At 57.3% G+C, this 27,615-nt stretch overlaps 11 protein-coding genes across 11 annotated transcripts; 5 read left to right on the forward strand and 6 right to left on the reverse strand.

Annotated features, from left to right (window-relative positions):
- Nucleotides 1-1,586: 1,586 nt before the first annotated feature.
- On the forward strand, nt 1,587-4,129 carry LY79DRAFT_504140 (PH domain-containing protein; the record flags this gene model as incomplete). The annotated part of the gene is made up of 2 exons (XM_060553483.1): nt 1,587-1,742; nt 1,802-4,129. The coding sequence occupies 2 exons, from the start codon at nt 1,587-1,589 to the stop codon at nt 4,127-4,129; spliced, it is 2,484 nt and encodes an 827-aa protein (XP_060420885.1).
- Nucleotides 4,130-5,680: 1,551 nt separating this feature from the next.
- Nucleotides 5,681-6,991, reverse strand: LY79DRAFT_17680 (superoxide dismutase). Its single transcript, XM_060551263.1, has 2 exons — nt 6,626-6,991; nt 5,681-6,478 (listed from the first exon to the last, which is right to left on the reverse strand). Exons 1-2 carry the CDS (start codon nt 6,855-6,857, stop codon nt 5,856-5,858), a joined length of 855 nt encoding a protein of 284 aa, XP_060420886.1. The 5' UTR covers nt 6,858-6,991; the 3' UTR covers nt 5,681-5,855.
- Nucleotides 6,986-7,865, forward strand: LY79DRAFT_17666 (uncharacterized protein). Its single transcript, XM_060551260.1, has one exon. It carries the CDS (start codon nt 7,127-7,129, stop codon nt 7,697-7,699), a length of 573 nt encoding a protein of 190 aa, XP_060420887.1. The 5' UTR covers nt 6,986-7,126; the 3' UTR covers nt 7,700-7,865.
- Nucleotides 7,866-8,906: 1,041 nt separating this feature from the next.
- Nucleotides 8,907-10,103, reverse strand: LY79DRAFT_574711 (uncharacterized protein; the record flags this gene model as incomplete). Its single annotated transcript, XM_060559624.1, has 1 exon — nt 8,907-10,103. One exon carries the CDS (start codon nt 10,101-10,103, stop codon nt 8,907-8,909), a length of 1,197 nt encoding a protein of 398 aa, XP_060420888.1.
- Nucleotides 10,104-12,240: 2,137 nt separating this feature from the next.
- LY79DRAFT_585856 (mitochondrial carrier domain-containing protein) lies at nt 12,241-13,375 on the forward strand (the record flags this gene model as incomplete). The annotated part of the gene is made up of 3 exons (XM_060560552.1): nt 12,241-12,273; nt 12,370-12,422; nt 12,496-13,375. 3 exons carry the CDS (start codon nt 12,241-12,243, stop codon nt 13,373-13,375), a joined length of 966 nt encoding a protein of 321 aa, XP_060420889.1.
- Nucleotides 13,376-14,026: 651 nt separating this feature from the next.
- On the reverse strand, nt 14,027-15,950 carry LY79DRAFT_533439 (inosine-uridine preferring nucleoside hydrolase). The gene is made up of 4 exons (XM_060556362.1): nt 15,655-15,950; nt 15,394-15,479; nt 14,643-15,302; nt 14,027-14,525 (listed from the first exon to the last, which is right to left on the reverse strand). The coding sequence occupies exons 1-4, from the start codon at nt 15,718-15,720 to the stop codon at nt 14,153-14,155; spliced, it is 1,185 nt and encodes a 394-aa protein (XP_060420890.1). The 5' UTR covers nt 15,721-15,950; the 3' UTR covers nt 14,027-14,152.
- Nucleotides 15,951-15,985: 35 nt separating this feature from the next.
- LY79DRAFT_17705 (uncharacterized protein) lies at nt 15,986-16,778 on the forward strand. Its single transcript, XM_060551266.1, has one exon. It carries the CDS (start codon nt 16,166-16,168, stop codon nt 16,586-16,588), a length of 423 nt encoding a protein of 140 aa, XP_060420891.1. The 5' UTR covers nt 15,986-16,165; the 3' UTR covers nt 16,589-16,778.
- LY79DRAFT_17791 (uncharacterized protein) lies at nt 16,621-18,948 on the reverse strand. Its single transcript, XM_060551276.1, has 3 exons — nt 18,830-18,948; nt 18,524-18,768; nt 16,621-18,468 (listed from the first exon to the last, which is right to left on the reverse strand). Exons 2-3 carry the CDS (start codon nt 18,667-18,669, stop codon nt 16,968-16,970), a joined length of 1,647 nt encoding a protein of 548 aa, XP_060420892.1. The 5' UTR covers nt 18,670-18,768; nt 18,830-18,948; the 3' UTR covers nt 16,621-16,967.
- Nucleotides 18,949-19,100: 152 nt separating this feature from the next.
- Nucleotides 19,101-22,608, forward strand: LY79DRAFT_574715 (impB/mucB/samB family protein; the record flags this gene model as incomplete). Its single annotated transcript, XM_060559625.1, has 2 exons — nt 19,101-19,348; nt 19,407-22,608. 2 exons carry the CDS (start codon nt 19,101-19,103, stop codon nt 22,606-22,608), a joined length of 3,450 nt encoding a protein of 1,149 aa, XP_060420893.1.
- A 368-nt stretch (nt 22,609-22,976) lies between these two features.
- Nucleotides 22,977-23,630, reverse strand: LY79DRAFT_664691 (WSC domain-containing protein; the record flags this gene model as incomplete). Its single annotated transcript, XM_060562938.1, has 2 exons — nt 22,977-23,196; nt 23,347-23,630. The coding sequence occupies 2 exons, from the start codon at nt 23,628-23,630 to the stop codon at nt 22,977-22,979; spliced, it is 504 nt and encodes a 167-aa protein (XP_060420894.1).
- A 1,705-nt stretch (nt 23,631-25,335) lies between these two features.
- On the reverse strand, nt 25,336-25,809 carry LY79DRAFT_664692 (uncharacterized protein; the record flags this gene model as incomplete). Its single annotated transcript, XM_060562939.1, has 1 exon — nt 25,336-25,809. One exon carries the CDS (start codon nt 25,807-25,809, stop codon nt 25,336-25,338), a length of 474 nt encoding a protein of 157 aa, XP_060420895.1.
- Nucleotides 25,810-27,615: the final 1,806 nt, after the last annotated feature.

The raw sequence follows: 27,615 nt of genomic DNA on the forward strand, positions 1-27,615 counted from the left end.
ACCCAATCCCCACCGTCCCCTCCCCTCCCCTCCCCTCCCCTCTTTCCGTTCTGTGTCTTTTTCCCGTCTCCTCCTTCCTGCCTTTCCCATTTCTCGCGCCGTTGACGGCGGGCAGGTCCCCACTTTTGTCTTGACGACAAGCGACAGCGACTGGCCGCCGAATCGAGTAGACGGGCGCTTAATTATAAAAAGAAAAGAAAACCGCCGTAGCGGTGCCGGGGTGCGTCGGGCTTTCTGGCCAATGGCGTGTTAGCGTTCCTTAAAATAAAGTCGCACAACGTGAATTTTGTCCAATGATGAGGCCTTCAGCGGTGCCTGCCTTTTTCACGTCTGCGCTGTTTCCCGTTCCTGTCCAATCAATAGCTGGCATTGCCCGATCTTCGCGCCGTCTAGACCATCTTCGAACACCACACCTGCCTTCACCACACTCTGTCTCTCTCGTCTCTCCGATTCACGCGCAACCCCCTCCTTTCCCCATGCCGGGTCCTTCTTCTTCTTCTCCTCCTCCTCCTCCTGCCGCTCTTGACTACTGCGCTGCGCTGTGCCTGTCCTGGACATGCTGCGTCCTGCGTCCTGTGTGTTGCTTCACTGCAAGTGCAAGTGCAAGTGCTGGATGTTGTGTATCGCCGTCTACATGGATGCTGACCGGCTCACACCCCCCCTTCCCTCCCATCTGACCAGGTAACCAACTTCGAGCATACCTCTTCACCCACTACATGGCGCCGCCGATAGTCGTCCATGGCCCTTGGCTAGGCCGTTGCCCGCTTGGCCACCCACACACTCTCTCCTCCCCTAATATCTCGTCCCTACCCATACCTGTCCACGCAACCACCGGGCTATTATTATACACTGGACTGGCCTGTTGAGAGTACCACCATCGGATCCGTGTGCAAGTGCCACCGGTCGAATCACATCAGAACCGCCGAGCATATGAATATGGGCATGGGGGTGATGGGACAACTGCGCGTGCACTGCGTTATGTGCTGTGATCCGACCTCAACCACCCCCCCAACCCGTTACCCCTACACGCTCCGCTGTCCATGGACACACTAGACATACATAACTCGCGGTAGGCGCCCGCCTTGTACCGGATCCCCTCCTTCTTCTCTTTTGCGACCTGCTACATACCAAACGAGCATATTCGGCTCTGCTGGACTATTTTCCTTTTCCTCTGCTTTTTGCTAGTCCGTTTCCTAGCTTGACTCACCCTCCCTGAGGCGTCGTACAGCTTGCACTGCGTGCATCCCCCCCCCCCCCCACCATCCATCTACAAGCTTCATCATCGGGGTATCCCTAGAGCAGAGTGCTGCCGGCAACGGCCTTTACCCCCAATTTCCCACTTCACCGAACCAAATATCTCAAAAGAGGCTACTCTGCGCTGTAGACTGCGAGTCGGGTACAGCCAGTCCATGCCTCTTTGATATCCCATACTTCCCGCATAGAGAACACCCCTCGCCGGTATACACAAAATGGTAAGCCCAGACGAATCCAATGGGTTTAGCGTTGCGCGTGGCGGCTTAAGGCTGACCTCGGCGCAGAATTACCCACAGGCATACGCCATGGGCGAGCGTCGCATGCGCCATGAGATGCGCGAGAAGGCAACCTTGCGTGACACGTTCTTCGGTATCAAGGCCGAGCCGCAGAGACCAACATCGGTAGCAACGGAATTCATGGACATGGAATGGGACGATGAGGTGCTCAGTGAGTTCGAGGACAACTCCCCTCGCATCAGCGTCAACTCCGTAAGTGATTTGTTTGTATTTGAAGCAGCGCCAGCTGGCAGCGACTAACATGCGCGCAGTCCGGCGGCCAACCAAGTATCACAACACTTTCATCCTACGATGAGGTGTCAACGCCGAGGTCAAGTCAAGGGCGCATGATGTACGCTGTCGAGGTCGAGCACTCGAACAAGAAGATCGAGGGCCCTACAGGCCCGCACCTGTTCCGCGCCTCCAGTTCGGGCTACTTTGACGAGGCCGTCCTGAGCCTCTCCCCTATCACACCAAAGACGGCGCGGCCGTTTGATGAGCCTTTCAAGCACATCAGACCGCAACAACCGCCCATGCCTCAGTCAAGACAACAACAGAGCGGCCCCTTCCAGTTTACGTACGAAGAGCTCGAGTCAAGAGAGCTTGTCTCGTGGACCCCCGAGATGGTTGCGCAGTCTATGCTTAATGCCGGCATTGAGCTCTCGGTTGCCGGCCGCTTCGTGGAGAACGACATCAACGGGCCCATCCTAATCACATTGAAGTTTGAGGACCTGAAGGAGCTGGACATCCCGTCCTTTGGCATGAGGACGCGCGTCTGGAACCAGATCCAGGTGCTACGGGACAGCAGACCGAGCTCGCCCCGCGCCCCGACGCCCATCCAAGACGAGCCCAGCCGGGAAGTCAAGAAGGAGAGCCGCGAGAACAGAGCAGCTGAGAGGCAGGCGGATGACTGCGGGTTGAGGAGGAGGAAGAGCAGCCGCAGGAGGCTCAAGAAGCCGTCCCACGACGACATCATCACCCCCATGGAGTCGGTGTCCATTGTCGGCATCGAGCAGGTTGTCCCCAAGCCCCACCAATGCCCAAAGGGAGAGAACTGCTCCAAGTACAGGAAACAGCAGCGTCTCATCGAGGCTTTCCGCAAGGAACACCCTTTCGTCGACCTCGAAACGGAGCAGGTCGTCATCACCGGAAACCCCGGCAACCCGCAGACTGCCCGAGCCCTGGACCCCAACCAGATCCTCAGACCCATTTCGGATGCCGTCCCGTCAGTGGTCGCTTCCTCGGACGTTCTGGGCCCGGGCAACGCCACGCCTCTGCAGTACCTCCAGGAGGCTGCGCTCCGCAACGTCGTTGCAAGAGACCCGCAAGACAATGTGCGCCAATTCCTGGACTTCCAGAAGCACGAGGGCAGCAGCACCGTCCCCCCTACGCCGCCCTTCGAGATGGCTCCCCCTGCCATGAAGGCCCAGCCTGACCGGCTTCGTCACCTCCCAAAGCTCTCCATCCCGGGAAGCCAGACTCCTCGTGCCAGCCCCCTCAGGGCCTCCACGGTCCCTCCTCCCTCCCAGCCCGAGCCTCCCCAGTACCAGCAAGGCTTCGTCCCCTACCACATGGACCGCGCTGAGGCAATGTCGCCGGATCTGCAAAGCCCCACAAACCCCTACCGCTTCGGTACCCCCTTTTCCGAGATGGACGTTCCCGTCACCGCCGTGCCGATGGACCGCATCGCGCGCGATACCTCTCAATCCGTCCCTCCTGAGATGAACTACCGTCCGGGCATCGTCAAGCAGCAGCCGCCCCTCAGCCGCACCCAGTCCCGTGCATCCGCTCGCCGTCCCTCCTTCCCCGTCCTCCCTGCCCTGAATGAGAACACCACTACCCCCACCGCTCGCACATCCCCAAGGCAGACATCTCCTCGTATCTCCGTCCGCCCTCAGCAGCAGCAGCAGCAGCAGCAACAGCAGCCTCTGCAGGCCCCCCCTCGCGTCAACTACCCCTGGTCGCCTATCGAACGCACCAAGCCCTTCGAGCAGGCCATCCCCCCAATCTCCCACCTCGCCGGAGCCCTCCCCGTCAGGCAGGCGGCCGAGGCCGCCCAGAAGGACGGCATCACCTTCCAGGGCCCCATGAAGAAGCGCAAGACCAAGATGCTCCGCCACGAGTGGAACGACACGTTCTGCACGCTCAAGGGCACGCGGCTGGCGGTCCATAAGGACGCCAAGACGATCGACCGCACGCTCGAGTATGTCGACGTCGACGACTACGCCATCGCGTGCTCGAGCCTGGCGTCGCAGAGCAAGCTCTCAGCCGCCTTCAAGGCCGTCCAGTTCTCGTCCCACAGCCGCGAGAAGAGCGACCCCGTGGCCGCCTTCAGCTTCCAGCTCATCCCTCAGGACAAGGACAAGGAGGCGGCCAAGCTGCGCAAGCGCAGCAGCGCCCTGCACGGCTTCGGCCACCACCACTCGTCGAGCGCGTCGTCCATCCCGGCCGAGGGCGTCAACGGCACGGGCAAGACGCACCACTTTGCCGTCAAGAGCCGCGACGAACGCATCGACTGGATGCGCGAGCTGATGCTCGCCAAGGCGCTTAGGCAGAAGGGCGACGGCTTCGAAGTCAGCGTCAACGGCAACATGATCTAGATGTGTCTGTTGCCTGGCAACCTCGACCTCTCTTTCCTTCAGAATAACGAGACCAGCAAAAAGAAAAAGAAAAAAAAAAGGGATGCGGGGTCACATCAGAAGACAGTCTCTCGCCACAAGAAACAAGGCATGCAAAAAACATCAAGTATCCATAATCAACACGCGGCTTACATGTGCTGCCCCTTTTCTATTATTCGCTTCTGGCGCGCAGTCAGGCAAGCACATTCCGCTTCGGTCTCTCATGAACAGCTCTCGGGACGAGAGGGAAAACTGGATACCTATTTGTTTTTCTCTTTTCGTTTTGCCATTTCCAGCCTGACCGACCGCTTCTCGGGGACAGCGTCTCCAACCTCTTTCATCTTTGTTTCTCTCCATTTCTCCGTCTTTTCCTTTTTTCTTTTCTTTTCATTGCATCAGTCATCTGGACAGCGGCATTTGTTATATCCTTGATCAGATTCTCCCTCCCCCTTTACCTGACGCCGGGTATATGACTTTGTTTTTCTTTCTTTCTCTATTCTACAACAGGGGGGAGGGAAAGGATAGGTACCGGGGATTTATATTTCTGCTTGGAAGCTTTTATGGTAATCTCTTGACTGTGGGCCATCTCACTTCCCACACACACACACACACACACACACACACACACACACACACACATACACATACACACTCAAAATCGCCATGAAATCACCGATACACGCACGACACGACACGACACGATACGAAAAGAAATAGGTCATTCCTTCTATTCATATATGATCTTCTGGGTGGGGATACCATGATACCTGAGAGTAGCTTTGCTCTACGCGACGAGTTTAGTTTAGATGGAAAAAAACCGAAAATGAAATTGAAACGACCCAGAAAGGGGGGGCGCCCTCTTCTGTAAGAGGTGCGCTCCTCTGGGGACGATGTTATGAAAATGCAACCCTCGCCCCCCCCCTCCTCACAGAAGGTTATAAATATGATGATGTTGTGATGTGCTACGATGGATTTCGCCAAGAACCAGCACGTGGCGAGGGTCCTCGAGCGTCTTTAATCTTGAATTGTTTTTTTGTGCCGTTTCTGGGTAATACATCCGTACGATATCCCGATGGCAGGGAAACCAACCCCCCGCCGGCTTGGGAGCCAGCAGAATCTCGGGTCTCGTCATGTTCCCTCCCTCGCCGCCTGCGACGTCTCGCCCGACGTTCGACGAAGCGCCGTAGCCCCCAAGCAGACAGACGACTGTGCCGTGAAGGGGGGAGGGCAGGGGGGGAGAGATATGGTGCACCGAGCCGTGGTTGTGGAAAAACTCAAGTAGTACAAAGCATACATAGTACATCCTATTCCTGCTCTCTCTCTCTATCTCCACTCTCCCCCCTCCGGGTCTTCCCGTAATATATGCAGCGCGTTTCTATTCTTACATTTCCTGTGCTTTTTTGTATTTCCTACACTTTGGTCGCCAACCGGCCGCTCCGCCTCTTCACCACCGACCACCGATACTGTCACAAACGAGGGGAGGGGGGGAGGAGAGGCTCGTAGCGTTTTGGAAAACTACCGCCCATCCCCTATTTACGGGGAACTCCCTCGTCGCCCGCTATGCCTAATCCCCCACCCCCCCTTGGCGCATTTTGGAGATCCGGTCGTAACGCTTCTTCCAACTTTACCGCCGTCTTTCTCTTTTTCCGCACCGCGTCTGACGCTGTCTTCCCCATTTCTAACCGGTCAACCTCCCCGCCCCCGCCCTTTACCGCATGAAGTTTGGCCGGGCAGGGATGTCCGCCGCGGTGTGGACCGCATGCCAGTCAATGACCTCCCACCACGCCTCGGCGAAGGCCTTCTTGCCGCCGACGCCGCCGACGCCGAGGCCGTAGTCGCGCAGCCACGTGTGCTCCCAGGTGTTGAGGCACAGCAGCGGGATGGCGTCGAGGGCGCCGGGGGGCTTCTGGCCGGGCCGCTGGGCGGCGGCGCTGCGCTGGAAGTAGGGGCTCGCGGAGCCGCCGGCGCCGACTGTGTTCATGTCGGTGCCCTGCAGGCGCCAGTGGGCGCCGGGGTAGGGGCTGCCGGCGAGGTAGGTCGTCAGGACGCGGTAGTCCTGGTGGCCGGCCTTGACAAGCCAGACGAAGCCGGGGCCAAACATGGCCGAGGCCGTGAGGATCATCTCGCGGCGGAGCGTCTCGATCGAGGAGAAGGAGTGGGACAGCTCGGAGGCGAGAGATTCGGGCATGGGTTTCGGGTTCGGGGTGATGTTCTTGAAGAAGAAGTGCGTGTTGTGCGCCATGGAGGCGTGGTTGAAGATGGGGGCTTGCGAGGGGTCTTGGGCTGTGGCCAGGAGGATCTGCTTGACGTCGCGCTGCTCGAAGTCGGTGCCTGGAAAAGGGAAAGGGGACGGTCAGCTTGGGCGGGCAAGGGCAATCGGCCGTGGCGGGCAAAGGGGCGAGGTGCTGTCATGCGGGCTCATCGACTGTCGCAGTCGTCGTCAAGGCTAAGGGGAGGGGGGGGGGGGCATGAACTGACCTGCAATCAGGGCGTTAAGCTTGTCAAGGATGACGGTCATGTACTGGTTCCAGGCCATGTCGTAGCCATCCGCCGAAAGCAGGCCCGGGACGCCCTGCCTGAAGTCGTGGGCGAGCTGGGGCATGTAGTGCAGCGAGCGCTGCTGCATCTGCATGGTCGTCGTCCTCGCCGGGGCGGAGGCGGCGGCGGCAATGGTCGCGCCGACGCGCGGTATTCTTAATCGTGCAAACATCTTGACTGTTTGTGTGTGTGTGTGCGCGGTGCGGAAGGGATCGGTGACGATGGTGGTGGTGGTGATCCGCCGTGAGGGTACCTTCGCCGAACGAGAGAAAGCTGATGCCGGGAGCTTCCACACACGATGGACGGTGAACTTTTTTTTGGGACGGGCTATTTGGCGCGTTGGCTGTGGTGGCCTTACGATTGAGGCTTGCAGGCGCGCCGGCCTGTCTGCGGAGGGAGAGACGTCCTGCCCAATTGGGGAGGGGAGTGTGGGCCAATTGGATGGGGGACCTTTGGTTGGTATTGGCAATGGTTTTCAACTACAAGCTTACACGAAGCTTCGATGGACGAAGGTTGCGTGTGTTTTTTTTTCTTCTTTTTTTTTTGTTCAAGAAATCATCCAAAAAGTTAGTATTCTCACAATTCATAGTAGACGGTCAGAAAGATGCCATGTCTGGAACCAACAGCTCGGCAAGGCCTCCTCCTCCACGCACGGGGTCGGCAAACGTCCAACAACAGGCGACGGTACCAAAAACGGTTCACCGACATGATATCGACACTCGCCGTACTACCCTGCAGTCTTGTTCTTCTAACAATGAGAATGCCATGATGCTGGCCGTCCGGTTCCTAACCGCCCACCTCGGCGCTTACAGCCCCGGCCGCATAACCGCCCGCCGACGGCCCCGTCCGGGGGAGCCCAGGCGCTTACGGATGGAGCTCGGCCGGCCAGCCAGAAAAAGTCGTACCCTGGCCCTGGTTTCCGTCTGTCGCACGGTGCCCATCGGTCTGCTCCTGAGACTATCTGGCGTCCCGTGCAAGGACATGATACCGCTTTGCTTTGCCTCTGGCGGTTAATCAACGAGCAATTCCGTCGCGGACCCGACTCGTGCTGGCCACTCCTGTGTGTGTATCCCATCAGGGGCGATAAGGCCCCATCTCCACTTATTTCTCCGCACTACACGCACGTGACAAGAATACATGACGCAACAACATTTATCTCAATGTTATTTTGTATAGCAACACTACTAAAATTAACATTATTAACTATTTAATAATGTCTTCTATTTCTAATACTACTAGATCTATATAGGACTATATTAAGGTCTGCCTAGAGGACCTTGCTGTTGCCTATACCTAAAATTAGGGTGGCCTGAGATATCTGGGAATAGCGTCACTCGAAGAAAGTCTTGTCGAGGTTGCTTAACTTGTGACATGGCTCTTTGTAAGCAGGGAAATTGTTAGTACCTCTGGCAAAGGCAAAAATAGGCGTAAATAGAGGTACTATACATATTTGCACCTTTGCGGGGTTATAATTGGTGCCCACTGTGGAGATGGGGCCTTATCGCCCCTGATGGGATAGTCGCTGGCCTCAGAGACTGCATCAGAGTTCATGGTTGCTGCGAGGGGGGAGGGGGAAGCATGGCGAGGAGATCGGACGGTCTAGGCTCGGTTGGACGGAGGTAGGCAAGCGACTGCCGTAACACGTAACACCCTCCCCATTCCCTGGATGATGATGACCGAGGTGCGTTCCAAGGTTTACAACAGTTGGGCCTCGTGAGAGATAGACAACTACTTTGGTATCTTTTCTTGGGAGACCCTAATTCGGTCGCAGATTCCCCTCCTCGCGGCCTGAAGGTGTTCGACCTCATCCGAGACATGCGTCTGATTTCACTCATGCCGATCTCATTCATGCGGGATTAACTTCCATCGGATCATTGGAATTGCCAATTTGTCAGGCAAGTATTGGGCTATCAGTAGCAACATTTCCCCCATCGTTCCATAAAATTGTTGAGCTCTTGGCTGCTCAAAACCCGTCGGGACCCTTCAGCGCAGTTCCCCATGACCTCTCCTTATCACACACTTTTTCATCGAGTACCCTTAAATGGTTTGTTTCGGTTTCTATTCATTCAAGTATGGCTAAGATATAACACCATTATGCATGCGCCCCGGACCTATGCAGGATGACAAGCCTGACTCTGCGACTATTCCCCTCAGAACACGCCCAACCCCAAGAAAAGTGGTATATATGCAAGGAAGAAATGGCTGGCCTTGGAAAACCCCTTCAGATCTCATTGTCTTCAATCATGCCGAGGACGTCCAACTCGGTCTTCACCAAGCGTTCGAATTCCTCCCTGTCGATACCAGACGAGCGCGCCAGCAGGAAGAGGTTGTGGATGCTTCGCGACACATGCTGCTTGACTCCAAACTCGTTCTGTTCATGCTTACCCACGGACTCCTCGAGCTTCTCAACCAAACGGCTGCCATTGCTGCTCGCGCTCGAAGCCGGGCGCGGGTGAAGAAGCACGGCAGCTCTGTCCTCATCCTGCTGGCTGCGGATCGAGGGCGAACGAGGCGGCTCGGCCAGTGTCCAGGAGCCGTTCGTCTCGATGAGTCCCCTATCCGAACTGTCTCGGGTAACAGTACCCAGTCCCAGGGGAGGGGCAACGTCGAAGCCTTCCACTTCTTCATCGGGGTCATGGGCGTCCATCGCCGGCTGTACTGAATCGTACTGTGCATAGTAGGCGTCCTCTGCCGAGTCTGTTCGGAACTGTCCAAGCTGCGACGGCCGCTGTACATGCGGTGCGGGAGAGCGCTTGGTAGCGGGAGAGTCGTTTGCCGGGGTACGCGCGGGAGTTGCATCGTATCTGTCCCAATATCCGTCGTCCTCTTCCTCCTCCGCCTCGGGAACATCGTTGTGCGATACACTGGCTGGTGCCTTGGAAACGCTCGTCTTAGATTTTTCATCGGCGTAGGCCTTCTCAGCCTCGGCGATGGTTGAGTAACCACCAAAGGTTCCAAAGGGCGCCGCTTTGCCGATAACGCTGACCTCGCCGATCCTCCAACCGTCGCCGCCACCGTCCTTGTCGCCAACACAGTAGACGAGCTGAAAGGTCAACTCGAGCTCCTCGAGGACAACAAAGGCCTGCAAGGTTTCCAGGTCAAGGCGCCTGTACCTCGTCTTCGCGTCATACTCCCAGTCTACCTCGACCTCTCCTGATACGGGGTGCGGTTCCAGCCTGCCGCTCTGGACGATCTCCAACAGGCGCGCCGCCTTGTCTGTGTCGTATGCTAAGAGACGGAGCCAGGGCTCTGTGCTGGATTCCGAAAGAAGCTGAACTCTCTGTCTCAAAATGGGACTCAGAAGGGGCAGGACACCGATGGCGGGCTGAGTAGAGATGCTTGCGGGCACCAAGGCAGGCAATAACGGGGCCAGCAGGCCGCCAATGTTGGGCATGGGGGTTGTGGAGGTTGAAGTCATGGTTGTGATGATGTGGGGTAGGTTGAGCTGGTGGATTGCAACGGGGTAGATCCCTCGCAGCCACTCCTCGCGGGGAATGGCGGCGGTGGTGGTGGTGGTAGTATATATAGGGGCGAGGCTAGAAGCGGTAACCCAATGCGGGCGACAGCTAGGTCGTAGGTAGCGGGAGTGTTGGCGTGGGGAGGAGGAGGCACTGGTGACGATATCACATGCAGCCACTGTTGGACTCGCTGTACAGCGCAAGGTCTGAAATCTCTGCCTTGGCAACTGAGGCGGTTATAGATAGGCAGATGTTGGATGTGTGAAGAGTTGAGTCAGAGTGAGTATTGGTGTATGGATGGGGAGCAAAATAGAACAAGAGACGGGAAAGCTACGACTATTATGAGAAGTCGGATGCGAGGCGCGAGGGACGCGAGACGAGAGGGCGAAGGTCTGTCTTCTTTCTTTCTATGCTGCGTCTCCGCGTCGAGTTACGCAAAGTCGCCGGCCCATGAGTTCGGGGGGGGCTGACCCCACAATCGAGGGGAGGCAAGGGCGAACGGGTTGCCAAGACAGGCAGTATTTGGCCAATGCGGAGGCACTTCAAAGGCTGCTGCGACACCGCCCAGGGCAGTCGTTTCGGACGGAGGGAAGTTGGCCACTAACCGAACAAGGCAGCCCGCCAATTACACCACACCACACCCATGAAGCGTCCTCTCTGAAGCGTCCTCTCCTTTTGCACGTGTCAGACTCGACTCAACTACGTACTATAGTCCTCTTGCCATTCGTCCTATCTGTCTCATATGCCTTTGCTATCTGTACCCGCAAAGGTGGCCATGCCTGCACCTCATCTTTCGCTCTCCCGTCTATGGCCGCTGTTTCCCATGCCCTCGAAACATGAGTTGCCGGGCCATTAGACGAGATAAGAGACATTTGTCACGACGCCTGCCACATGGGATTCACATTGCTATACTTTTCCCCCCTAAGCAGCTTCTTTTTTCTGTTGGGTGTTTTTGCCTCCAGAGCCTATCGCCATCTAGTGGCCTATCGATAGCACTCCTGGCCGACTCACACCTCCTTTCATTTCCTCACTTCGTGCTCCGGCGTCGATGGACAGCGTCGCCAGTCACGAGGCTTCCAGTCGTCACAAGACACACACGGTGATCTTGGAGCTCGGGATACGCATTGCCATTCCTCGAGTGAGAAGGCGAGTCGAGTCGAGTCGGTTCTCGCAAGGGGCCCCGTGAGAAAGCCAAGCCCCGCTCATCTCTTCTTTGCTTTTCTGTCCTATGTCATATCGAAATTGAGCTCGAGCCTGCATCTGCATACCTACTGACTGCTGCCTATTCGTCCGTGTCCATGGCTTCTGTCTCTGTCTCTGTCTCCTCTACCTCTCTTTGGGTGAAAGGGACCAGACCCTGCGTGGCTATGCCCGCTAAGCTACTCTGGTAAAGTCGCCAGGTCTTGGTGTCCCTGCTTCAGTGACACTCATGGTGGAGCCCTCCCACGGTAAACATGCCCCGAGCTGTGGTATAGTTGTGTGAGGGCCTCTCTGATAGCGCACTATTGTTAGTATTGCGTCACACTGCTTGCATGCTCGGGGGGTGGGCTAACGAGCTCATGATAGCTATCCGGAATTAGCTGCCTTATCTAGCTATCTGTCTATCAACTAACAAAAAAAAAAGTTACTACCACGCGAGCATACCAACAGTCGCAGAAACATTGAGAATCAACAAGCAACTTGCCTAGCGAACAGACCTCCCAGCATTGTTTGATTTCCTTGTCACTCGGGAAACATCACCACGTCCTCAAACGCGCTCACCATTAATTGAGACCCCTCAGCCTCACTCACTGCTGAAAGCCTCAATCCCGTTGTTTTAAACTTCCCAGCAGTGCCCCACGGCAAAAGAGGAAGAAAGAAAGAAGAGTATCACACGGCAAACATCTCGCCTGCGACACCTCTGATCGCGCCGCTTGGACGGAAAGCCCCACAGACGACACGACCCAGCCATCTGACCTGATAGACCTCGACTTCCGGGCCCGAATCCCACTCGACCATCCCCGAACACAGAGCAGGAAGAGAGCCTCCTCTGTCGTCCCTTTCCCACTTACGCATTAGATCTGCTGCGCCACGTCCCGCGAGGACACAATCGGGTGCATGTCGCCCAGCGGCGAGCGCCTCAAGGACGAGGTAAGGCCACCACGCCTGACGTGACGGCCTCTCCGGCCTGCTCACGCACCCGCGCTCTGCTGCACGTCACGTTGCTTACTTTCTGTTCGCGCCCAGGGCTCCCGCCTGCAGGTTGTAACGGCCGGCGCCACCGCCGGCCTGTTTGCACGGTAAGGAAGATCGGCACCCGCCACCTGTTCCACCCCAGTGACTCACGCTGACCGTCCCGCGATGCGCAAACAGCTTCGTGATCGCCCCCCTCGATGTCGTCAAGATCCGCCTCCAGCTGCAGACGCACTCGCTCTCCGACCCTCTGTCGCTCCAATCCGCCAATGGCGGGCCCGTGTACAAGGGCACCCTGAACACCATCAGGCACATCCTCGCCAACGAGGGCATCACCGGGCTCTGGAAGGGCAATGTTCCCGCCGAGCTGATGTACGTCTGCTACTCGGCCGTTCAGTTCACGGCATACCGGTCGACGACCCAGTTCCTCCAGACGGCATTCGACAATCGCCTCCCGAACGCCGCCGAGTCCTTCATCGCGGGAGCCGCCGCCGGCGCAGCCGCCACGACGGCCACATATCCCCTCGACCTGCTGCGGACGCGATTCGCGGCGCAGGGCAACGACCGTGTATACAAGAGTCTCCGAACGGCGGTGGCGGATATCTACCGAGACGAGGGCCCACGCGGCTACTTCCGCGGTCTCGGACCCGGTGTGGCGCAGATCGTGCCGTACATGGGCATCTTCTTCGCCCTGTACGAGGGTCTGCGGTTGCCACTCGGGGATCTACACCTGCCCTGGGGCAGCGGTGACGCCACGGCTGGCGTCGTGGCCAGCGTCATGTCCAAGACGGCCATCTTCCCCCTCGATCTGGTGCGGAAGCGCATCCAGGTTCAGGGACCGACGAGGTCACGGTACGTGCACAAGAACATACCCGAGTATCCGGGGGCGGTGCGCGCCATGCGGACCATTCTCGCCAACGAGGGCACCCGCGGGTTGTACCGGGGTTTGACGGTGAGTCTCCTCAAGGCCGCGCCTGGGAGCGCCATCACGGTGTGGACGTACGAGAGGATGTTGAAGGCGTTGCAGAGACTCGATAGCTCTGACGAAAACATTTTTTGAGTGATTTAGAAGAAAGAAGAAAGATCGCCCATAGACTGGGACATGATACTTTTTTTGTTTTCTCCTAATAGAAAACGGGATTGGATACCCATGAGGGAAAATCCCTATGTACCAACACTTGGTGAGCCACAGATAGCTTTCCATTAATTCGAATAAACAACATGAACTGGAGGTGTTTCATGATGACCGTTATGTTGCTGGGTGTATGTAACATCCTAGGGTGCACTCGTCTTGCTCTATGATGAGGGGTAATGACCACGATACTTTATCATCTCCGTCGAGTCCATGCTGGGCACCATCCCAAGCGTGCGCCCGCGATTGCGGACGAATGACAAACGGAGATGAGCGCGGCCTCGGAAGTAGGGGTCCCTACGACTATCTCGCAAATCGGCCCTTGCCGACGTCGTGTGGAACAGTCGCGACACGGCCTGTCAACTTATCCTGGGTCGATACACCCGAATGACTCAATGCGCCGCCTCACACGCTGACGGGGTCTGGAGATAATTCGTCAGTAACTTCCATGTATAGCAACTTCGGAAGAGTGGCCGCCGCTGGCTTGAAACAGCGTCATTGCGGCCCACGTTCCAGCGCCCTCTCCAGATGCCCCTAGTAATTGGCAAAGGGAATTTTTGTACGATTTTTTGTCTATCAATACCGGGAAGCATACCATGTAGGCGCGTACGACACACACCACACACACGCGCACGTATACACACACACACACACACGCACACACACCACAAAAAAAAGCAGGTTCCAGCACCGCCTCGGCGGCGATCAATTCTCCAGCGCCCCGTTCTGCTTCAGCCCCGCCACCTCGCCGGCGTTGACGCGGTCCGCCCTCTCGGCGCACTCCTCGAGGACCCGCCAGAACATGGGGATGTCGATGCCGCGGGGTATCCGCACGCCCTCGCTGCCCGGCGGCAGCGGCCGCGCGACGGTGCGGCCGAGCTGCGACCGGCCGGCCTTGGCCTCCTCGATGTCGCCCTCGGTGACGACGGTCAGCTCGAAGCGCTCGTGGTACTTTACGCAGTTGCCCTTCTTGGCGTCGTAGTCGTGCAGGGGGATCTCGTGCTTGGTGCCCGTGAGCACGGCGGCCACGGCGAGGGGGTCGTGCAGCGGCGGGCCGGCGGTGATGCCGAAAACGTCGCTGGCGAAGGTTTTCACAAGTCAGCATCTTTTGTCCCCAAGAAACCTCCCCGTCGTGTATGTTCTAATCAGGACGGGGGGTTACGGAAAGGCGGCGGGAGGGGGCGAGGGGCCCTACCTGTACGTCTTGGCGAAAAACATGAGCAGCTCGACCAGCATCTGGCGTAGCGTGGTCTTGCCCTTGCCCGTTCTCTCGGCGGCGCCGTCCTTGCCGTAGAGCAGCAGGTCACGCACCTCCTGGGTGGCGAGGACCTGGTGCGACAGGTCGAGCGGGACGAGCGTGGTCTTGGCGGCGAGGGCCTTGTTGCTGAAGACGCTGGCGGCGGCCTCGGGGTCGATGATGATGTTGAACTCGGCCCAGGGGGTCCAGTTGCCGATGCGCGGCACGCCGTCGACGACGCCGAGGACGATGTCGGTGAAGCCGTCGCCGATGGCGCCGCCCATGATGCTGAGCCCCTTGATGTGGGCGACGAGCTCCGGGTGCTTCTGGAAGAGGAGGGCGACGTTGGTGAGGGAGCCCGTGGCGACGAGCCAGGCGACGCCGGCGGGCTGGGCCTTGAGGGCGGCGGCCATGGCGTCGACGGCGGGGACGGTGCGGTCGGCGTCCCGGGAGGGTTTCGGGAGCAGGTCGGTGCCGTCCAGCCCGGACTCGCCGTGGATGTCGGTGGCGGCCTGCATGGGCGGGCGGCTCATGGGCTTGGCGGCGCCGACGTAAACGGGCACGTCATTGTGCTTGCCAATGGCCGTCAGGATGGAGGTGGCGTTGTTCGTCGTCTTCCTGGATTGGGGGGAGGGTCTGTCAGCAGGCCGTGCCGTCGGGGTGGGGGCCCTTTTTGTTTCCCCATATCTGGCATGAGGTGCTCACTGACACGAGGGGGGCGTTTCCGAACACGGTGGAGAGGCCCAGCAGCTTGATGGTTGGGTGGTAGGCAGCCAGGAGAATGGCGAACGTGTCCTAGTTCCGTATTAGTATAGGGCCATGTGTGCACTGAATGCGGGAGAGTCGCGAAAGTCGGGACGGTTGAGTGGGAGTTGAATTGCACTCATACCAGCTCCCGAGTTATACCGGAGGGGATGCTTGTATGAAGATGTGCAACCCCTCACACAGAAAGTTGGAGAGAACAACTCACATCGTGGCCCGGGTCGCAGTCCAGCCAGACCGGCACTGGTGTCTCGGGAAGATCGAGGTCGACCATGGTAACTCGGGCGAGCAAGTAATTTACACGTCTGGAATGTCGAGTATTTGGCTTATCACGGTCGATCGTGACACCACGGATTAGGTACGGGTGAGAGAGTTGTCCTCGGTAAGGTGACTGAATGCCCACGCAGACTTGCGTACCGTGCGCTTTTAGTCGCACCGGGGGGTTCCCACTTTCGGTGGATAAGACCAAACCAAACGAGCACGGGGGGCGGGAGGGATGTAGAATGATGGATTTAGTGTATTCTGGCAATAGGGCGGGGTGAGCCGCAGGTCTACATACATACAAACATACATACATACAACGGCGCCCGCCGGAGACCCGCGAGAGGCGAAATGGGCACGCAGCATGTGCTGGGCAAATAACTTTTTCCCCCGTTCAAATCTAATTTGGGTGACTGATTCGTGAAACTGCGCCGGCACCTTCACATGGCAGAAAAACCATGTCTGCCGTTGTTTTCTCTCGACTGACATCGGACAAGCCTTGCTGGCGGGGTGCCGACGTCGAGCTCTTTGGGGGGGGGGGATCCTGTCGACTTCTCCGTCCGACATTGTTGCGATTACCCCTACTGGGCGAATGCCATACCGCGGGGTGCCACGCGCCGTGGGCGGGAGTCGAGCGGGGCCTCCCTTTCTGGTCACCACCACCACAAAGGACGAGGCGGGCACCGGGCAGATGTGCCCTCCGACCACCGCTGCCACCCGACTCGCGTGCCCATTACCCCCAACCCCGGTTCGGAAGGTTCAGCGAGGCAACGCAGATCGCCCACACACGGGCCATACCGAGAGAGCCTCCTCCGTGTTCTGGAAGCCGGCGCGTCGACCGTCGAGCATTCGGGCTAGTGCTGAGTCATCGTCGACTCTGACGTCTTCAGCGTCATCCGTGCGCAAGCTTTGAGGAACCGCCGCCGCAAAGGTTACTCTGCACCGGTGCCTAAAAGCATTGGCAGGAATTAGCACGATGGGAGCGGTGTCCAGGGAGGGAGTACGCAAGCAGTTGTAGCCCTGGCAGCGTGCTTGGGCAATGGTGTGCGCGTGCGCGTGCGCGTGCGTGTTGTACTTGTGTATGATGCGAGCGCGCTGGCCATCTTGAGGGGGTGGCGTAGAGGGTATCAATTTGTACAGACAATGGCTGGAGTGTGCTGGCGGGTGACATCCCATAATGGCAAAATAGCAAGCTAGTTGCACAATGGTGGCTTCGAGAGCAACGGGCATGCGTGACTCTCCCCCGTCACCCGCTTAAGATTACGACTTGCTCGCCGCTTTCCGCTGCTCCATCACCCTGAGCACATCGGCCGCGTTGTTGGCATCGCCCTTCCTCTTCTTAGGGCCCCTCTTCCTCTTGCTTTTGCCGCCCTTGCCGTCCCCTTCGTCGTCATCGTTGCCCCATTCCGAAAGCTTGACCGGAGCGTCGTCGAAGTCTGCCTCGTCTTCGAACCTGCTGGTGCCAAAGCCCATGTCCAAATCTTCGGCGTCCCGATCCGCGCTCTGCAGCATTCTCTTGTGTCGCTCCCGCCGAGCCCTGGCCTCCTGGTCGTCTTCCTTGTCCTCGTCGTTCCCCTGATCTCTGTTCGCTGCGTTGAGTTGTGCGGCCCTCTTGAAAGCAGCCTGGATGGCCGGGTCCGACATTGAGGGGCCCTTGAGGGTCTGCGACGAGATGAGCTCCGTCTTTGCGTCCTTGAAGTAGTTGCGGGCCTGCGCCGGCCGTGGTGGCGGTGGCATCGCTATTGTGTCGGCGCTGCGCTCGTCCTTGGTCTCTGTATTGTCCTTGACCTCTGTCTTGTCCTTGACCTCTGTCTTGTCCTTGACCTCTGTCTTGTCCTTGACCTCGCCTTCGTTGTCCTCGTCGGAGCTATCGTCCATCCCGGCGAGCGGGTCGTAATCGTCCCCTGCATCGACGAAGATGTCGTCGTTGTCGTCTTCTTCGACCTCCTCCTGCTTCTTCCTGTAGAACTCGGGCACCTCCATGCCTAGCGGTTTCGCGTCCTTGTCCGGGACGAACTCCTTACGTTGTTCCTCCTCAGCGCCTGCTTGGATCTTGCGAACCTTTCTCTTCTCGTGGCCATCTTCGTCGACGATAATCATGACTTCGCGACCTTTGCTGTCTCGTTCGATGCGGGTCCCAGGCTGTTGCTTGGCGCCGATCTTCTTGAACTTGTTGCCCAGCGCGGCTTCCTGCTGGGCCTTGGCGGCCTCTCTCGAGGCCTTCAACTCGGCCAGAATCTGGTCTCGGGTTCTCTTTCTCCCGGGAGCAAGCGCCACGGGTGCGAACTGGCCCTTCTTCTTCGCCTTTTCCTTTTCGACGGCCCGCACCTCTGTCTCCCCCAACTTGTCAAATGCTTCGTCTACTTCCTCCTCAGGCGGAACCTCCTCTTCTTCGTCACCACCTTCTTTGTCTCCGTAGACGTCTTCGCCCTTTCGCACCCTTTCCAGGAGTTTAAAATCCAAGCCCTTAATCAAATGCGTGCTCGAAAGATCTCCTCCGGCGATTTCGCTAGAAAGCTTCTCGAATGTCGCCTGGTCAATTTCTTCGTTCTTCAGCGCCTCCTCTAGCGCCTTTATCCGCTTTGCGCGGTCGTCTTCTTCCTCTTCGGTTCGGTCTCGTGCTCGGTCAACATAGCCCTCCGCAAGTCTCGATCCTTTCGGTGTTGATGTGCGAAATTTCTTTTGCGGCTGGGTCTCTTGATTTCTTGCAGCAAGCTGCCGCGCAAACTCGTTTCGGCTATTTCCAATCCCAACAGAGCGCCTAATAGACAGATCAGTAACGTAACCAAAGTGAGCGGGTCGATGGTGCGACATACGGAGTCATGGGAATGCTCGATCGTTGTCGCGATCCCAACGCCCCGGACGCGGCTGAACTGGCGTTGCTCTGGGACGTTCCATTGCTCGGAGACCGGGATTTTCCCGATTCGGCACCCAAAAGTTTCCGAAATTGTTCGTTATTCATGGTCGCAGTTCCTCGCAGAATCAACGTAGAGAGATAACTACGACCTGGGCCAAGTCGACGGTTGACGTTGCTGGAGCTACCCGCAGGTTTCCAAAGTTGCTACAGAAGCCCGATTAGTCATGTGGAACATGGGGCGTGCAGAAACGCGTCTGACCCACACCACTTAACGCGGTTCCTTGCAGGCATCCACCGCGGCCGGTGCTCCGTCTTTCATCGCCAACTCACTTCATTCAACGATGCCGATCCACGTCAAGAGAAGCAGCCGATGACAACTTTGGCCTCTATGAAAATGTTTGCCATCAAGTACTTGGATTTTTGGACTGGATAGTATTCGAGGGGTCAGCAGAACCGCCAATGAACACCCTGTCGCCGCCTCTTACACTCTTGGAGAGAGCCGTCATTTACGCCCGAGCTCCGAAAGCAGCGGCAACATGAACAGCCGCCTCGACAAGAACTCCTCGCAAGTGAGGAAGCGGATTGAAAACCATGATTTCGTAGATGAGACTGGCGAAGAATATGAGCAGAGCGCTTTTGGGGGTTTTGGCGACTATTTCAGGCGCAAGAAGATCAAGCTGCAGAACCTGGATGCTGAGATGCGAGCTGCTTCGCCCGACAAGCCTCAAATCTTCAAGGGTGTTGTTGCGCACGTTATGGGCTATACGCAACCTCCGCTTCATATGTACGTCGCCCTTCATCGGGACCTGCTTCAGATCCTACCACTCACACCAACCTACCAGATTGCACCGCATGCTGGTTCAACATGGCGCAGGATTCCTGCAGTACCTGGACTCAAAAACCATGGCGACGCACATTATCGCGTCTTCTGTTCCGCCCAAGAAATCTGTCGATTATAGCAGATACAGGCTCGTGAAGCCGGCATGGGTCACCGATTCGATCGAGGCCGGGAGACTGTTGCCTTGGTCGGACTATCGGGTGAACAATAATGACGGGCCACGTCAGAAGGTCTTCAAGCTTGATGACTCAAAAACAGTTAGCCAAACAACGCCGCAAGCCAAAAGGGGTTATAGGGAGCAGACGGACGCCAGCTTTTACACAAGCCAGTTCAAGACACCCGCCGGAAGTCCTGCGACACCGTCGTTGACTCGGTTTGCAGAGCGCACTGAATCTCCCCTTGCTCAGCCCCAAGCGCGACACTCATACAGTCCATCGTTTTCACATTCTACGAAACCGCTGCCACTCAAGGAAAAAGACGACGTCGAAGAGTTTGACGATATGGGAATTGACGAGGTGATGGTCGACATTCTCCCCGAGGAAGACAAAGATTCCAAAATCGAGGAACTCGAGGCAAAGATCGCTCCGCCTGTTTTCGAGAAGGAGCCAAAGCAAGAAGCCAAGTCGCCGGAAAAGATGACCTCCGAGGAGCACAATGCCGTCCTTCTATCTGACCCCAAGATATGGAAGTCATCAACAGCGAACCCTGATTTCTTGAAGCAGTTCTATTCCGAAAGCCGCCTACACCATCTTTCTACGTGGAAAGCCGAGCTGAAATCGAGGATGCAAACTCTTGCCAAGGAGAAAGGGGCATCCCCCAAGGCCATCAAGAGGAAACCAGGGTCGCGGCGGTACATCATCCACGTCGACTTTGACAGCTTCTTCTGTGCAGTATCCCTCAAGAAGAACCCTCAATACGTGAACAAGCCAGCCGTGGTCGCTCACAGCAGCGGAACCGCCTCCGAGATCGCAAGCTGCAACTATGTTGCGCGCAAGTTCGGCATCAAGAACGGCATGTGGATGAAGCGGGCGCTGGAGCTGTGCCCTGACATCAAAGTCTTGCCTTATGATTTCCCTGCCTACGAAGAAGCCAGTCGATTGTTCTACGAGTCGATTCTCGAGCTTGGAGGGGTCGTTCAGAGCGTCAGCATTGACGAGGCGCTTGTCGACATAACCTCGATCATTATGTCCACTGCGGGCTTCAGCGGCACTGGACTGGACGAAGGCAGCATATGGAGGGAGCAAGAAAAGGCTGAACAGATTGCGCTCGAGCTTCGGGACAGGATTAAAGAATCAACTGGTTGTGCGGTATCTGTAGGCATCGGAAGCAACATCCTACTTGCCAAGGTTGCTTTGCGGCGAGCAAAGCCTGCCGGACAATTCCAGATCAAGCCGGAGCAAGTTCTCGACATCATCGGGGAACTCGAGGTGAAGGACTTGCCTGGGGTTGCTTATAGTCTCAGCGGAAAGCTTGAGGAAATCGGCGTCAAGTTTGTCAAAGACATCCGACAGGTGACCAAGGAGCGTTTGTCGTCAACACTGGGCCCCAAAACCGGAGAGAAGCTCTGGGAGTACGCCCGTGGCATCGACCGAACCGAGGTCGGAGAGCAACCGCCCCGGAAGTCCGTCTCGGCGGAAGTGAACTGGGGCATCCGCTTCATCAACCAGCAAGAAGCCGAAGAGTTTATTCTTAACCTCTGCAAGGAACTGGAACGACGCTTGCTAAGCGAGCAAGTCAAAGGAAAGCAGTTCACCATGAAAATCATGCGTCGGGCCCTGGATGCACCCCTGGATCCCCCGAAGCACCTGGGACACGGAAAATGCGATTCGTTCAGCAAGAGCATCTTGTTTGGAGTGGCGACCCATGACGCCGATACGATCGCCAAGGAGGCCGTATCAATACTTCGGTCGTATAGGTTCACCCCGGGTGACCTTCGAGGTCTTGGCGTCCAGTTGACAAAACTGGAGCCGATTAAATCTGGCGCAACCGGTGCAGAGAGCAGCCAGCGACGCCTGGTATTCCCCAACTTTGGTGGCCCAGCTGGGGCGAAGAAGGCTGCTGTGGAGCCTATCGACGATTCAAAGAGCCCCCAGAAGCCAAGGGCCTCTATCCAGAGCCGAGCAGATGTGGCGCAGGACCCCATCGCAGACGATCCCTTGACACCGAGAAAACCCAAAGTGCACCCTGCTTTGGCATTGGCACGGGCCGGTGAAAGGGATGCAAAGGCGCAAACGCCTTTGAATATCATGGGAACTCAGTTCATCCTACCTTCACAGGTTGACCCCTCGGTTTTGGCCGAGTTGCCAAGCGATATCCGGGCCAAGCTGCAGAGAGGCCAGAGGTCGAAGCCAGGGGTAAGTCCGCAGGTCAAGTCACGGAGCAACAGCCCTGTCGTGCTAGACGAGGTGCCCTCGCAGGTAGACCCGGACGTCTTCAACGCCTTACCTGATGACATGAAAGCAGAGGTCCTGGCACAGTACGGTCGCAACAAGGTTCAACAAACCCGCCTGCCGCAGTCCCCGCGCAAGGACAGGCTTATCCAGGCAAAGAAAGTCACCACGCCGACAAAGAGAGGCGGCAGAAGCTTGTTCAACAACGCCAAGGAGAGACAACAAGACGCGGCAGCAAACCGCTTGCAGACCAACTTTCTGTCGAACAAAGAAGCCGGGAACCCTGCCCAGGAAGAGCCGGAGGAGCTGGACCAGGAATTCCTTGCGGAGCTTCCAGAGGACGTGCGCAAGGAAATCATCGAAGACCATCGCAAGAAGCGGCTGGCGAAGCGGTCCGGGCTACTGTTCAACGCTCCCGCTCGGCGGCAGCAGGCCGGAGACTTGGGCGACTCTCTGCCTGTTGGACAAACCAAACTCCAGTTTCCGGCGCCGCCGCCCAAAGTCAATTTCATGGGCTCTGCCGTGAAATCGGTCCAGGAGATCAAGGACATGCTCGAGGCGTGGCACGACGGGACCCGGCTCGACGGCCCGCACCAAGACGACGTCGTCGTGTTCAAGAAATACCTCTCCAAGGTCGTCTCGGAGGAGCGGGACATGCACAAAGCTTCGAAGCTGGTGCATTGGCTCGGCTGGTTGGTAGAAGAGGACGGCAGCGAGGGGCGCGGCAAGCAGGGGTGGAGAAAGACCATGACGGACATCAAGGCGGAAGTCCAGAGAGCCGTCAAAGGCAGGGACCTGGGTCCTCTGAGACTATAGGATCGATTGTACAACTTTTTACGAATAACGACACGATACTATTGCTGCAGGACAACACGTGACGTGTGTATCCGGCAACAGTCGCATCTTTTGTCTGACTTTTTTCTTCCGCATCGGGCTCAATTGGGCGAGATGCGCGCGGTGACACGAGACAACGATGCAATGGGGGAAATTGTGTAACCCGAATACCAGGGTGGGTGGTGTGTTTGCCCCCGCCGTTTGTTGACACATGAATATTCAAAATAATGATGATAATAAAGCTCTTTCGTGTAATCTTGCACAGCCTTTGCGCTATGCCATCCTTCGCCGCCCACCCCGCTCCCCTCAGAACTCCGCTCGCCAGAGAGAAGACAGAGGAACAGACGACATCACAGCATGGCGTACGTCGCCGCCGACGCCGCCGCGAGCACAGCGGCCCAGGACGTCGCGGCGGCGGCGGCGGACCGGACGCCGGCGCTCAACTTGTACACGCTCAGCTTGAGGGCGCCGCCGCAGACCATGCCCTGGTTGCCGTCGCAGGGCAGGTTGCACTCGCTGTCGTTGAGCTTGACCGAGAGACCCGAGATCGTCTGGGCGCACCAGCACTCGCTATTTCCCCCCCCGCGTACCGGCTCCCGGTCAGTCGTTTCTTTCTTGAGCGTGGCCGCCCCTCGGCGATTATGGGGGCCGGGATGCGGATATGGTGGAAGGATTGAGGAGGGGGGGGAGAAGGGGGAAGAGGGAAGGGGGACAACTCACCGAGAGTACTCCATGCCGGCGTAGGTGTATTCCTCGTCGGCGCCGGTGCTGCAGAAGCTGAGGCACAGCGGCACCGTCATGTTGCCCTGGAAGACGCGGGAGGCGCCCCCGGACAAGGCGCGCAGGTGGGCCGTGTTGGCGATGTCGGTGGTCTCATTAAAACAGCCCTGGTATAGGTACTTGTCGGAGCCCGTGTAGATCTGGGGCTGGGCGGCCGCGAGGGGCGCGAGGAGGGCGGCCAGGAAGAGCAGGGTGGCGAGGCCGGGGAAGCGGTCGCGAGCCATTTCGGGTCGGGGCTGGGTTTGAGGCCCGAGGGGAAGGGGGGGATTGCGATTCGCGGTCGACGGTATGGGGGAGGTTGAGTGCGTAGAAGTACTGCTCTTTTATTTATTTTCCCCCAGCCACGTAGCAATGTCGTGAGATGTTTGGGCCGCAGCAGACGGTGGACGGCTGTCTCTCTTGGTCTTATCAAAGAGCTGACGTTGTCAGAAATAGCGCAGACCGTGGCGGCTTCACAAATTCGAGGAGAGGTGGCGGCGGGTATGGCGCATTCTCTCACACGGCGGGCACCCTCCTCGCAGACGGTACGGACGGCTTCGGGCTCTAGGTCACGCAAGCGAGGAAGCGGGAAAGAGAGAAGACGGGGAGAGGGGGGGAGGGGGGAGGAAAGGGTTCTGAAATTAGCAACACGGAGCACATAAAACAAAACAAAAACGGCGGGAAGGGGAAAAAGATACGAAGGCAGGCCAGAACAATATTTATTCCGCCCATGCGGCGTTGGCGGTGGCGGCGGCGGCGTCAGCGCGAACCCTTTGGAAAAGAGATTTGCTGGCTTTCCTCCTCCCCTCCCAGGCCATTGACGCGGCATTCCCTCTCCGGTGTGCCGCGACGAGGCGTTCCTGATGCTGACAACCTACCTAATCGAGGTTTTTGGGCCCCCCTGCCCGGCCTAGCCTGGAGCTGCAAATCAACGCCGCACACGTTCGCAGCATCTCCCTCTCTCCTTCGATAAGAGGCCTAGGCAGGTCATCGATTGGGGGGCAGGAAGGGACGGACCAGGAACGGGCTTAGCGTGGGGCGGGCGCAAGGACAGCAGCAGCACCTTCCCGCTCGAAAGAAGGACGGACGTACGTAGGGATCAGAGGTCGGTCGTCTGTAGTTCCCCACTACAGCTGAAAGTTCGGGCGCGGTTCTAGACCGATTGTCTGGCGGGTCTTTGGGGTCTGGTCCGTGCGCCGCGGCATGCCATGTGGGAACATCGCCGGCCCCCCCCCTTTTTGTGTGTGCCCGCGGCTTGCTTGCATTCATGTTTTTCCCTTCCACGATACCTATGCTGTGAGTCAAAACTTGTCGATGCCTCCTGTCTCACAAGCGCGCCATCGACCGATCGACATTGCATCTCCATTGTCGTACAGTATCAAAAGTCGCTACTTCATCTAGCACTCGTCTGCATCGTGCATTATGATTCGGCCACGATTCTCTAGCCCCGGTTTCCGAGGAGCTGCCTCTCCTCTGGACATTTTGCTTCCCACCCCCCGAAATGATCGCTTCAAAAGCACGTCTCGTTGTTCTTTGCGGAAACTTTCTCTGTACAGGTCTTTCGACAACTGCGCTTGTCCAACTGTTCCAAGGCAAGCACGGAATGCTGTCTGACAGCTCTCGGTGGTTTCATCCGCCATTCTAGTGTGCCGTCCTATGGGAACCAAGTAACCCGGTCCAGAGATGGAGATGCTGCCGCCTCTCTTTCCCTTACAGGTGTCTGAAGACATCGCTGGCAGTTAATGTCTCGGCAATTCTCGAGCTCGCATTCGACCAATGTTATTATCGGTTCCGTTGGTACCCATTCACTATCCAGTGCTCCATCCTCGCTTTCGTTTTTCATTAAGATAAAAAGGCATTTACATCGTCAATATTTGTCGTCGTCATAATTCATCACTTCTCCATGGTTAGGACGATCCAGCCACGTGCCGAAAGGATCCGGTGGGCGACTCACAAGGCACTGATCTCCAGGCCGCCAAAGATTCTCGCCTTCAGCGTCACCTCGATGTCGAGGTTCAGGCCCAGGTGCACCGCAAAACCCCTGCTGTTCCGGGACCCGTCTCCCACCCCGGAGCGCTTCTGCGGGGCTGGTTGCGTCCCGCGGGGTCGCCGCCTTCCCCGGCTAAGGTTCTGGCTGATCTTCCTGAGGGGGAACTCCCTCTCGGAATCGGTGTCCGAAGTGGCCAAGTCCGCCGGCCCCGCGAACACTGTCGGGGGCGGCGGGGCCAGGGGCTCGTAACCTGCTGGCTCTGGGTTTGTCGGTCCGCCGGCCTTGCTTCCCATGTCGATGAAGGACGTCTGCTCGACGGGCAAGGACTCATCGAAAGGCATCGGTGACCATATGTACCGGTCGTCGGCGAATGGCTCGACGGAGCCGTACATCTCCTTCGGCAGCCAGACCGTAAGGCTGTCACGTTTCGCCATCTCGAGATTTCGGGGTCGGTTGTTGTTTTTGAAGCGAAGCGAAGCGAATGGCGTGTAAGCGAGTGAATAAGCAGTTGGAAAGAGGAGCAGCGAGTGTGAGAAGATTAACAGAGTGAGAAAAATGCTTAAACACTCCTTCCAAAACGGAATCTAGAAGAGGGGGGGGGGGGGGGGGGGGGGCGAACGATGGCTTCTAAGTAGGAGGAAACCCCTCTCGTCATCCCCAGGACCCAACCGACATCAACAACAAGCAAACATGATCTTGGCACACACCAGAGATCAATATTGCCCTGCGCCGAGAACTGCCCCCGATGAAATCATGTATGGGGCCGGGTTGTATTCGCTTTTGGTTTTGTGAGGCCGGAGCTGTCCAAGAATCGACCGAGATCGGCAGACCAATCGCTGTGGGGGGTGGGCCCCTTCAACGGTTGCATTGGTGATGAGAGGTGCCAAAAACCCGGATTTTTGGCATCCATTTAGAGGGTCCCCCCTTTTCCGGAGGCGCGCAACGCCACTGATGACATCCCAACACTACATCCTCTCCGGCCCCGATGCCCACCACGGAGGATATCGACGGTGGGCTGCTAATTTTGGAAACGGCTCAGGGATTTTCGTGTCCCGGCTGAAGGCCACACTTGAGAGGCTTGTTTCCATCTATTCGGGTGCTTGTTTAATCGGTCCCCATGGCCAAGAGTTGACTGTGTGATGTCGGGTGCGTTTCGGAGCTACAGTGTAGTTTATATACGAATATCTGACTTCAGCGCACAACTGCTTGTCTTCTATCGTGTTACGCGCGGGTCACCGTCCGCTTCATTCGCTCCTGCCTCCGTGATTCCCCCCAGCGTTATCGGTCATGAGTAGTATGGAAGTGACGACCCCTATCCAGACTTCCTGCCTGCCATCACAGAACCCGGTACTCGACAGACTTCTCGTCGAACCAAGGACAATACTGACGTCGCTAGCTACGGTGCTTCACAGCAACACGCACGCAGGGGCATTTCCCCTAAGCTCGATGGTCCAGGCCACCCACGGATCCATGACCATAAGCTCTACCATTGTTATATGAACGTCTCGGTATGTGTCGAGTACTAGTAGAGAGTGATCTCAATGCGAAGATGGCAGCTCAAACTTGAATGGCTGGCGAGGCCCACAACACGTCATGATCGGGGCACGCGCCAACTGCTCTGCCGATGGAAACCCAGCAGAGGAAGCTGCAGTCATCGCTCCATGAAAGGGCAGAGTGAGGGTACTTTTTGAAACAACGATGACTTTGGCCACTCGAGACGTGGCCATTTTTGGCGCAATGTTTCCTTTCCTTTCATCCAGAGAGCGGTTGTGGTTTTCACAGATCGCGTCTTTTCCTTGCAGACACCTGGCCCTGCTACTGTCCTCTCATCATGATCGAGTTGAGATTTCCGCGTCCGCTGAACAATGAGGTACGATTGACAGCGCCCTCGTGTCTTCATGTTGTTCTCACCTTGGCGCCTGTGGCATGGAAATCACTACCGTGGCCTGCAACGCCAGCGCAAGGCAATCCGACTCTGGGCAGAGGGGTGCAAGTTCGAACAAGAGGATACCATTGTCGGTGTTCAAACACGTTCGATACCATATCTATCGCTCCGGCCGTCACTTTTCCGTTGAGATAAAGTCTTTGCTTAGTGGTCAGTTGGTTCATCTTGCAAACAGACAAGCGCTCATGCGGGAGTGCCGATTTCAAAATAGAGGGGCTTCGATTACTTCATTATTGCATTTTCCAAGTCCGGTTGCTCCACCACTTGATCAATTGAGCCGGCTAACTTATATAAA

Source organism: Colletotrichum navitas (genome assembly GCF_030913465.1).
Source record: "Colletotrichum navitas strain CBS 125086 chromosome Unknown LY79scaffold_1, whole genome shotgun sequence".
NCBI classification, from domain to species: Eukaryota; Fungi; Ascomycota; class Sordariomycetes; order Glomerellales; family Glomerellaceae; genus Colletotrichum; species Colletotrichum navitas.

Bases quoted from the DNA above. Each gene is read 5' to 3' on its own strand.
- LY79DRAFT_17680 (XM_060551263.1), bottom strand. From the start codon at position 6,857: ATGTTTGCACGATTAAGAATACCGCGCGTCGGCGCGACCATTGCCGCC. The intron at 6,479-6,625 runs GTCAGTTCATGC...TCCCTTTTCCAG, and splicing joins GCTTAACGCCCTGATTGCAG to GCACCGACTTCGAGCAGCGC.
- LY79DRAFT_533439 (XM_060556362.1), bottom strand. From the start codon at position 15,720: ATGGTCGACCTCGATCTTCCCGAGACACCAGTGCCGGTCTGGCTGGAC. The intron at 15,480-15,654 runs GTGAGTTGTTCT...ATACGGAACTAG, and splicing joins ACTGCGACCCGGGCCACGAT to GACACGTTCGCCATTCTCCT. The intron at 15,303-15,393 runs GTCAGTGAGCAC...CCCCCAATCCAG, and splicing joins TTCGGAAACGCCCCCCTCGT to GAAGACGACGAACAACGCCA.
- LY79DRAFT_17666 (XM_060551260.1), top strand. From the start codon at position 7,127: ATGGGGGACCTTTGGTTGGTATTGGCAATGGTTTTCAACTACAAGCTT.
- LY79DRAFT_17791 (XM_060551276.1), bottom strand. From the start codon at position 18,669: ATGAATAACGAACAATTTCGGAAACTTTTGGGTGCCGAATCGGGAAAA. The intron at 18,469-18,523 runs GTATGTCGCACC...TCTGTCTATTAG, and splicing joins TCGAGCATTCCCATGACTCC to GCGCTCTGTTGGGATTGGAA.
- LY79DRAFT_17705 (XM_060551266.1), top strand. From the start codon at position 16,166: ATGTCTGCCGTTGTTTTCTCTCGACTGACATCGGACAAGCCTTGCTGG.